Source organism: Oryx dammah, unplaced genomic scaffold (genome assembly GCF_014754425.2).
Source record: "Oryx dammah isolate SB20612 unplaced genomic scaffold, SCBI_Odam_1.1 HiC_scaffold_8, whole genome shotgun sequence".
NCBI lineage: Eukaryota > Metazoa > Chordata > Mammalia > Artiodactyla > Bovidae > Oryx > Oryx dammah.
The window spans coordinates 27,501,943-27,512,179 of NW_024070192.1; the positions used below are offsets into that span (position 1 = coordinate 27,501,943).

General features: G+C 56.9%; 1 protein-coding gene across 9 annotated transcripts in view; it reads right to left on the reverse strand.

Annotated features, from left to right (window-relative positions):
- PEMT (phosphatidylethanolamine N-methyltransferase) overlaps positions 1-9,835 on the reverse strand; it is a 36,690-nt gene extending 26,855 nt beyond the window's left edge. Inside the window, exons 1-2 of one of the 9 annotated variants that reach the window (XM_040245794.1) lie at positions 4,167-4,327; positions 3,538-3,624 (exon numbers count right to left, since the gene is read on the reverse strand). Coding sequence is in view for 1 of the 9 variants with exons in the window: in XM_040245791.1 (XP_040101725.1) it covers positions 8,869-9,027 (159 nt within the window). In the remaining 8 variants the exon portion in view is untranslated. Of the gene's footprint in view, positions 1-3,537; positions 3,707-4,166; positions 4,328-4,733; positions 4,937-8,868; positions 9,164-9,286; positions 9,372-9,700 lie in introns of those variants that run through there. The other 8 variants (XM_040245797.1, XM_040245800.1, XM_040245791.1 and 5 more) reach the window with 8 other exon arrangements.
- Between the last annotated feature and the right edge of the window lie 402 nt (positions 9,836-10,237).

Consider the following 10,237-nt stretch of genomic DNA (forward strand, 5'->3'; position numbering starts at 1 on the left):
ACCAGATGAAAAGAGCAGCAGTGGCTTTTCCCACCTGCTGGACTGCGCTCCTGAATGTTGGTGGGGGGTCCCCAACCCCAGGCACCAGCCCCAGGAACATACACATGTGCGCATGGCTGCTCCTATTGGCATGCATGGAACATGTGTGCATCACAGGAGCTTGGGAAAACCAGATGCACCATTCCCAAAGCAACTAGAGAATTTAAACAGACCAAGTCTGTGCCAACTTGCCTTGATTTCAAATACACATCAAATGGACAAGGAAGCTGCAGCACCTCAGAGCCCTTGTGCATTTTCAGGAACTACCACCACACAGCTGAGCACCCCTCCTGTGCCTGGGCTGGGTCTCTCCCACCTTCTCCCCGTCCACCCTCTGGCCACTCACTCTTTGTGGCCCCCACCCACTCCATGCTGGTAGCCCTCCGCAGCTAGGACAACCAAAAACGGCTCCAGACACGGCCCAGACATCCCTGGGGACAGAACTGAGATCCGCCCCCCACCCGCCTCTGGGGACAAGGAAGAGACAGCCAGATGCTTCCAGCACTGAGTTCCTTCTTTAAAAAGTATGAGACACCACTGACACTCTGAGTGCTAAGTCACTCTATCGCTCTCTGTTTTTCCTTTTTAGAGATCCATGGTACCTCTCCACATGCAGTTCAGTTCAGTTCAGTCGCTCAGTCATGTCCGACTCTTTGTGACCCCATGGACTGCAGCACACCAGGCTTCCCTGTCCATCACCAACTCCTGGAGCCTACTCAAACTCATGTCCATCACGTCAGTGATGCCATCCAACAATCTCATCCTCTGTTGTCCCCTTCTCTTCCCGTCTTCAATCTTTCCCAGCATCAGGGTCTTTTTCAATGAGTTGGTTCTTCACATCAGGTGGCCAAAGTATTGGAGTTTCAGCTTCAGCATCAGTCCTTGCATTGAATATTCAGGACTGATTTCCTTTAGGATGGACTGGTTGGATCTCCTTGCAGTCCAAGGGATTCTCAAGAGTCTTCTCCAACACCCCAGTTCAAAAGCATCAATTCTCTGGTGTTCAGCTGTCTTTATAGTCGAACTCTCAGTCCGTACATGACCACTGGAAAAACCACAGCCTTGACTAGACAGACCTTTGTTGGCAAAGTAATGTCTGTGCTTTTTAATATGCTGTCTAGGTTGGTCATAGCTTTCCTTCCAGGGAGCAAGCGTCTTTTAATATCATGACTGCAGTCTCCATCTGCAGTGATTTTGGAACCCAAGAAAATAAAGTCTCTCACTGTTTCCATTGTTCCACCATCTATTTGCCATGAAGTGATGGGACCGGATACCACGATCTTAGTTTTTTGAGTGCTGAGTTTTAAGCCAAGTTTTTCCCTCTCCTCTTTCACTCTTATCAAGAGGCTCTTTAGTCCACATGTAATCCACAATAAAAATAAGCCTCAACTGGGAAGAAAGTCAGGACCATGGGGGTTCTGGTTTTTCCTATAATATCACCTGCAATGGCGTTTGCACTTCATTTCTCTCAGAGACACAGTTCATTCTTTTGGAAAATGTTTGTCTCAGGCCACCCAGCCCTGCAGACACTCCATAGGTGACCACTCCCAGCATGGCTCGGCCCGCCATGCTGCTGAGCATGGCTGTGAAAGATTCAGGAACGTCTCGGAGCTCAGATGCTGTCATGCCCCTCCCACGTGGCCTCCTCTGCCTGTCAGTTGGCAGGGACCAGGGAAAAGCCAGACTCAGTTGACCGCCCAAGACAGGAGAAAAGCTGAGCCAAGAATGGAAGCACAGGTGCAAGATACAGAGGATGGCCAAGCCCCCTCAGCAACCATGAGGAGCAAGGCTGGACACAGGGCCCTCCCTGGATGGGCCACAGCGGGGCACCCTGTATGCTGCCACCCTTTCGGCTAGCTCCCCCCTGCAACCAGGTGGCACCTGCCAAGGTGTGAAAGCCCCTCGGAAGGACAGGCTGCAGCCTGAGGGAGACCCCACCAGCCCCAAAGCCTTGAGGAGTGGCTGAGGAGTGGTTAAGCACGTCTGACTGTGAGGCTCCACCCACTGAAATGCTGTCTGTGTGTGTGGTGGGGTGGGAGGGCGGGATGGACCAGAGTCCTGCTTGGGTCCTGCTTAGCCGGCACCAGCCCCCTCCGTGAAAGCAGACGCTCACAGCCGGGGGGCCTCACTGGCCCCAGTGCTCCTCCTGCTCACCCTGCCTCACTGCCAGCTCCCTCCTCTCACAGCAAGTCTTCTCTGGTGGTGCCCCCATCATCCCCCTGCTCAAAACTCTGCCAAGTGTCCCAGTGCCCCCAGGAAGGGGCTGGCTCCCAAGCCTCACTTCCTGCCACACCAGCACCCATGCCTCCCCGCCAAGTCCAATATCTCTGATGGATTCCCCTCCACCAGTCTTACCTGCCATTCTTCCTGCCACCCCCACCCAAAAACAGCATGTTCTGAACCTTTTCAAATGCCTTCTGAAATACCCTCTGTCCCTCAAACTCTTTTCATCCCTCAAGACCCAGTGAGAGCATGTCTGGTACCCTCGCCCATGGCCCCCTCCTGTGTCTTCTGTGTGTACCCCATCTGTCCCTGTCCCTGTCATCTATCCCTGTTTGGTGATGGTTCCTCCGGATGAGGGGCCATTTCTTCCCCATCTCTGTATCATCGCCTGGCACAGAGTATTTGTTGGGTGAATGGTGGCCCTTGTTTCTTCATCAGTAAAACACACGGTGGTAAGGGAACATCTCAGCCGCCTGTGCTCCAGGGACTTCAACCCCCTCCCTCTGACTTCAGAGCGAGACAGGAAGCAGCCCAGGTAGCATGAGTGGTCCCTGCAGGGAGCAGCCCTGAGCCTGCAGACCTCTCTGCTTCTGAGGCCAGAGATGCACCAGCTGCCCAGAAGCTGTGCTTCCTAAGTATGTATTTTTCTGGCGACTCTTAAGCTGAGAAATCAAGCAATGTTCTCAAACTTTGACAGGGGGTGCGGGTGTAGTCCTCAGTTCCTTAGAAACCCAGGGGTGGAACCTACTCAGGGTGGGTCAGTCTCCCGTCCCCAGGGGGGCGGAGCTGGGGGGGCCAGCCATGTGCAATGAAGAGCCCAGGGACGTACTGGGAGTCTGAGCTCTGACCTGAGCCAGATTCGATCACATTCACTAACTCCGTGAACCATACTTCCCGCTAATGGCCCCCAGCCCCGGCCTGTCCTCTGAATCACCATGTCCGGCTTAGGGCCAGCACACAAAACGTGCTTCTCAACATGTTTAGGACAGCGACAACTCCCATGGGAGCTTCTGTGGCACTTCTGCAGAAAAGGGTGTCATTGTCAGCAGATGCCGTTTTAAGGAGTTCCTCTGAACCAGAAGAATCCGGAGCCTCCAGCTTGGCGACCGTGTCCATGGGGAGACCAACGCCCCCAACTGCCAGGGCCCGCAGGTGGCAGTGGACTTTTCCCACTCAGCAGAGGGGAGTCAAAAACCCTTCCCTGCAGCCGTGCCAGCAACCCTGGGAATCAATGTGTCCGCCCTGACACCCATCACATTTTATGGGGAAACTCACAGAGGTTGCCAGCGGGTCAGATCCTCCAGGCCCCGCCACTCACACAGCCTCAGCCCCTGTCACTTTTCACTATCAGCCAGCAGACACCTGTACAAGGATAGGAAACCCCACAGTCCCATAGAAGTCCTGTGTCCTCAGGCTGTGCCTCCTGCCCCACAAGTGACCCTGGGCTGGCAGGGCCAGAAGGAGAGAGGGCAAAGGGTCAAGCGTGAGGCCTGCCCACGTGGGGAGCAGGTGCAGATGGTGGCCAGGGGCTCGAGGTCACCCAGGCTCTGGCTAGTGAGCAGGAGGAAGCCAGTACGCGGTCCAGTGGCTGCCTGGAGGGCGCAGAGGGGTCTTTTGGGGTGATGGAGCCTGGGTGGTCAGGGGTACATGAGAACTCTCCATCTGGGCAGACATCACTACATGAATTACACCTCAGGAAAGAAAGTCAGCAGGGGAACTGGGAACTGGCCCTCTCTCCCCAAAGGGCCCAGGGAGAGATGTGGTCCTCCTGCCAGGTTTCAGGTATTTACATTCAGCAGACACGGAGCACCCCCAGGAGGCACCTCTCTGAGGGGACTCTGCCAGCTAAGCCCCTGCAGCAAGACCAACATGCATCTACTGATGTGTGAGTGCTCGCGCCTCACCTCAGGCAGTCACTCAGCAGCACCAGCCCTGTTGTCATGCCTGCTCGGAGACAAGCAAGCCAGGGGCTCGCAGAGGCCAGGTCAACCAGCCCTTCCAGATTCCAGATTCCAGATTCCAGGTTCAGGGACTGGGGCAAAGATAAATCCTGAACATTCCCTAGGGGGCCAGACAAGTGAGCAGAAGAAAGACATTGGCTGAGGCCACCGGAAGCCGACATCCAGGCAGGTCGCCCCCAACCCCCCGTTAGGACCATGGCCCCTACCCAGGTCCCAGGGCCCTCATCACCCGGGAAGCATCTGGTCACCTTGAAGGGGGATTTGCGTTGCCCAGAGAGGGGTGTGCAGAGCAGAGAATGATGAACAGGCCAGGCGGCAGAAGGGGCCCCTCCTGGCTTCAGGCTCTGAGGCTGGCAGGTCCCTTTCGGGCTGCTGTCATCTCCGTGACCCAAGGAGGCCCTCCCTCCAAAACCCCGTCAGACACGAGCAGACCAGGCGGGTCCCCAATGCTGCCCCCAGAACCCTGCACCCCGCCCCAGGCCACCTCAGCTATGGGAAGGGTCCCCCCACCTTACTAAAGCCGTGCAAGTCCTGGCCCTCTGCTCTTGGTAACTCTAATGATGCAGCCCCTGTGGTTCCAAGGTCACGGGCTGCAGGGTCCCGGTGCTGGAACGCAGAGAAGATGCTCCGCCTACCGCACCCCAGCAGCGCTGGACCATATCGCTTGCCATGCGAGGGGTACGCAGACGTGGCGGGTCAACAGCACCCGGGTCACATTGTGACATCCAAACAAACAGCAGGGGCCCAGGAGTCAAAGTCACATCGACCGCAGGTGGGACCCACGTACCGCTCAGCACAGAGGGCGGGGGACAGGCTGGGGACAGTGTGTCGGCCTCCAGCAGGACCCTCCATCTCAGGGCCTCCCAGCAACTCAGGAGACATTGACCAGGAAACCAGTGCTGTGAGCCCCACACTAGCACAGACACACAAAGGAGGGCCACAAAGTTCTGTACTAACGCAGCCATGGCCTCAATCGTGGCACCAGGCACAGAAGGTCTCCAGGCAGCAGACAATCCAGGCAGGGGGCTCACTCCCACCCTCCAGAAGGACCAGAGGGGGCCTCTGTGACCTCCTCCTCTGGGGGATAAGCGGGGGAAACAGGTGCAACCTGTCTTTTCTAATGGGTCAGTTCTTCACATCAGGTGGCCAAAGTATTGGATTTTCAGCTTCAGCATCAGTCCTTCTAACGAATATTCAGGACTGATTTCCTTTACGATTGACTGGTTTGATCTCCTTGCTGTCCAAGGGGCTCTCAAGAGTCTTCCTCAACACCACAGTTCAAAGGCATCAATACTTTAGCACTCAGCTTTCTTATGGTCCAACTCTCACATCCGTACATGACTACTGGAAAAACCATAGCATTGACTAGACAGACCTTTGTCAGCAAAGTGATAAATTCTACCAAACATTTAAGGAACAAAGAACCACAATTCCGCACAGTCTCTCCCAGAACACTTCCCAGCTCCCACTAAGAGGCCTGCATTCCTTTAATGCTATAACTGGACAAAGACACTACAAACCATACTCCTCATGAACACAGCCCTCCAAAACCCTGAACAAAATGATGGAAACTCAAAGCCTGCAATGAATACAAGGAGAACAGATCAGGACCAAGTTGGGGGTCACCCCAGGAATGCGGGGCTGGTGCGACAACCAACATCCACCCAGACAGACAGAAGAGGAAAAGCTATACGGCCATCTCAACAGAGGCAGGAGAAACCAACGCTCTGTACACTGACATGACTTGCCAAAGGTCTGGACTCTCACCCCAAAACACTGAAGACAAAAATTACATCCCTGAGAACTTCACAGAATAAGTTGTCCAAAGAAATGGCCTGATGTTTATTCTGACCAACGTGATAATGCCATGAGAATTTGAAAAACAACTCTTGTGTAGTAGGCAAACATCTCACCCGGGAAGGCAGCTCCGACATGCCCCTCACCCCCTGGGATTTGCCTCCCAAATGGTCACAGAGCAGTCACATACAGGGACTGTGCAGCCCAAGGGGCCCAGCCTGGACACAGCCTGAACCTTGCCTTTTGAAAACCACCCACCCTCAGTGTGGTCACCTGAACTTCACAGCTGACAGAGCTCTCATCTTACAGAGCAGGTAACTGAAGGGCCCCTTTGGACACCTACACCACCTGCGCTCACAAGGGACAAGGGCTGGGGAACCATCTGGAAAAGAGCATGAGCGGAGTCTCCGACTGCCCTGGCAGCCCAAGCTCCCCAAGAAGCTGGCACCATGAGGCACCACCAGAGCCCTTCTGTCCAGCTCCATCTCCCACCAGTCACCGGGCTTCACGCAGCTGCTGAGCCAAGGAGGAGCCGAGCCAAAATCAGGGTAGAGAGAGCCTTGGTCAATGAGGGTGCAGCAGGGACACTCCTCAGCCTGGGGGACAGCGGGGGGTGGGGGGCTACTTTCTAAGCTAAAAACAAAGTCCTGATTCCGAACCCACTGGAACAGGCCCATGAGCTACTGGTCAAGGGCACTGTGCCCACGTCAGCAGGCGTGTGGCTGCTGGGGTCGTGAGGTAGTGCATGACAGAATCACAGTTTTTTATGCATTGGGTCAAATATACTATTAAAAGTAACTTAATCTTAGTTGTTAAACTGTGGCTACTAGAGGAGTTTGGATTTTCACCATGACCGTGTTACCCCCACCCCCCACCCCCGCCTCGGCCATCGGACGGGGCTAGGTCAGCTCGCTGCCAGCCTGCAGCTCAGATGTGTTGGATGCAAAGAAACCATCCTGGGGACAATATCTCTCCAAACCAGAGATTCTGACAGAGGAGGGAGGAGGGCTGCCAAGCGGCACAAATAGACAACGTGGAATGTTGTTGGCAACAGGAAGCTTAACTGTACCAACAGGGGCAGCAGTGGAAAACGGAATGTTAGCCAGTGAGGGTCACCCTGACCCATCTCCCAAAAGCTCCCAGGTCAGTCCCACTGCACAGCCCCAGAGGGAAGGGGCTGCCTGCACACCCCCAGGAAGTCTCCCCCTCCCCCGCTGCCAGGCCTTGCTCAGACCTTAACCTTGCAGGGGCTCCACTGCCCAAAGCCCTGAAGGTCTCCCCACCTCTAGTCAACGGTGCCCATCCTTCCACCCGGAGTTCGCATCCGTGAAGCAGCCACCCCAGGCTGAGCAATCCTGAAGGTCCCCTCTGGCATTCCAAGATCCCTGCCCTTCTCATCTGAGATCTGCTAGGATAGAAAGCACGGCACGCCATGGACCTCATGGGTTTCGAGTCCTCTAACGCCATCAGGAATCCAATATTCAAAGGATGCCGTCAGATACATTCGTCCTCCCAGGGCAGCTGGTGACATTCACCTGGATCTGGGTGCCCATTACACTGGAGAGCTCGCGCTCTGAACTGCCCGTCATGCAGAGTGACCCAGCACTTCACGGAAAGTTCTCTGAAATAATAAGTCTTCCTCCCCTCCTCTGCTTTCCTCCCATCCCCTTGGGCTGTCCGGCACTTCCTGGGGACAGACGTGAGGCTTCTCTTTGTTCGGGAACAAATCCACCCCCTCACGGCCTTGGCTCTGCCAGCCCTCCACCTGACCCCCTGGCTTATCTCTCAGGGCTCAGATTGGAGGTCACCTCCTTAGGTAGGGGACGAGCTATCTCAGGATCGCAGTCCCCCTCCCCACCACCCAGTCTCTAAAACATTGTCCAATTTTATCTCTGGGAGAGAATTTTAGGTTTCCAGGCTCACTAGAGTGAAAAGTCAGTGAGAACCGACAAAGAATGTCACCTGCCATTCCAGTAAGAACAAAAGTTGCTCCATCAGGCCACTGGCCGCTGCTGCCAACCCAGGTGCGCCCTGAGGTGGTTTAGGATGGAGAAAAACAGGAGATTGGCCCCAGACAGGATGACATCTAAGGAATAATTTCAAGGAGCCCAGACTCTTGCATCTTCCCAGATCCAGAAATGCGCTAAAATCATGAAAGAGATGTCTGTTTCTTGTGTGTGTGTGTGTGTGTGTGATTACCAGTAATCTTTTGATGTTCCACGACATGTTTTGGGGTTTTGTTTTTCCAGTAAAAACTTCTATATATCCTGGTTCCTCCCTAACCTCTCTGGAACAGTCTCTCAGAGCTCCTGAGAGGCTCTTTCCCGGGCTCCAGTCCGCAGGAAGACGCTCAACAGAACATAACTCGCAACCCTGAGGTTGTGCGTTTTTCTTCGATGGACACCTGCTCTCGATCAAGACCAGCGGGACAAACGAATGGACCACAAAAGGTGGCCTCGAGCAGAGACCTATTCGGGCCTCCACCAGGAGTGGCAGACTCCGGAAACGTGTTTGTCTTGTCTCAGAGGCGGCTCCGAGGGAAGGGGCCGGGGGCCGGAGGGTCTCCAGCACCGGGTCCGCCCAGTCCATCCCGGCCCGGCCCGGCCCGTGAGGGGCTCGGCAGGCCGCGAACTCCCCGCTAGTACACCGGGGAGGAAGCCAGTCCTCCGGCCTCGGCTCAGGGAGCCGCCCTCCCGCAGCCTCGAGATCCTGGGGGTGCACAGGTGTACGCGCCCAGGCGCCGGGCCCTACATACCGCCCGGCGCCCCGCCCCCGTTGCCTGGTAACGGCGGTCCCGCCCCCCGGCGTAGGAAGAGGCCCCGCCCGCGACACCCCTCCCGCCCGGTACCTTCCTGAAGTCGAGGTTGCCGAGGCCTCCGCAGCAGTCCGGCGCAGCCACCGAGCTGCGCACCGGCCCCGCCCGGCCCGGACTCGTTGGCCGCGGGTTGCCTTGCAGGGATCGCGCTGGGGCTTCGAGGAAGCCCCCGACACCCAGAACCGGCCCCATCGGGCCCGAGAAGCGCCGCCGGCCGGGGTCCTTTCGCCGTGACCCTGCTTCCCCGGCCTTCTGGGAAATGTAGTCCCCGTCCCCGCGCAGCGCCGAGCTCCCGGGCTCGCGCTAGCCTCTCCGGGAGCCGAGAACTACAAGTCCCAGGGCCGTGCGCTGCGGCGCTGGCCGGTCCCGAGGCTGCTACGCAGCCGCGGGGACCTCGCTTGCCGGCCCCCGACCCCCAGTCCCCGGCTACCCACTCGGCCAGCCAACTGACCTGGCGTTCCTGTTCTTGGCCGTCGTCTGGCTGGAGGCCGCCAGCGGCGGGTCGTAGGTTTAAGTAGCGTGCTGCCTAGCACCTGAGGACCTGGACTTTGGCCGACTCAGCCCCTAGTCCTTCCCGGGGGGCCGACTGTGGCACGAGGGGGGAGTGTTGAGGGGTGGGAACGCCCCTCACCTCCCGCTTCCAGTCGGCGACCCTCCTCCAGTGGCCCTCGAGCACTCACCGGGGCTGCCCTCACTGTCCCCTGGGGTATGAGAGCCGAGCAGCAATAAATGGTTGCACGCTGGGATGGCAAAACGGGGAGGTGAGGGGGCATTGCCCTGGAATGCTCAGGGAAGGACCCGAGGGAGGCCTGAGAGCTGGAGAAGGTGCCAGACATGCAGATTTTGGGGGTAGGAAGGGGCTCACCTGTGCAGGTGCTAGGAGACAGGAGGGCTCCTTCAGAAATCCTGAGAAGGCTGGAATAGTGGTGGGGGGCACAGTGGGAGGGAACAGGCTTTGGAAAGAGGTGGGTTACAGGCTGGTTGGGTCCCTAGAGAGCCCGCTTTGTAGCTAGTTGCCACATACCTGGAAGCCTGGCAAGCCATCTGATTCCAGCCCACGCCTCTCTCCCTTGCTTCCCCTCCAGCCCGCACCTGCCAGCCCAGGGCATTTGTGAGCTGCCACCGTGTGCCCAATCATGTGCAACCTCCACAACACCCCTGGGATGGGGCAGAGGCAAGCCCACCATGATACAGGAAGGACGCTGGCATTGGTGCACACACCAGCTCTGTGGGTGTGGGCAGCTGTCAGTTCCTTAGAAGCACAAATGAGGTACCTGTTGGTAAAACCCACAGCCCAGGACCTAACTCCTGGAAAGTGCTTGAGAACCACTAGCCACCACTGGGCTGGGTGCACAGCAGGTGCTGAAGGGCTGGTTTGCCCGCTGACCACCTCGTGCAGGGT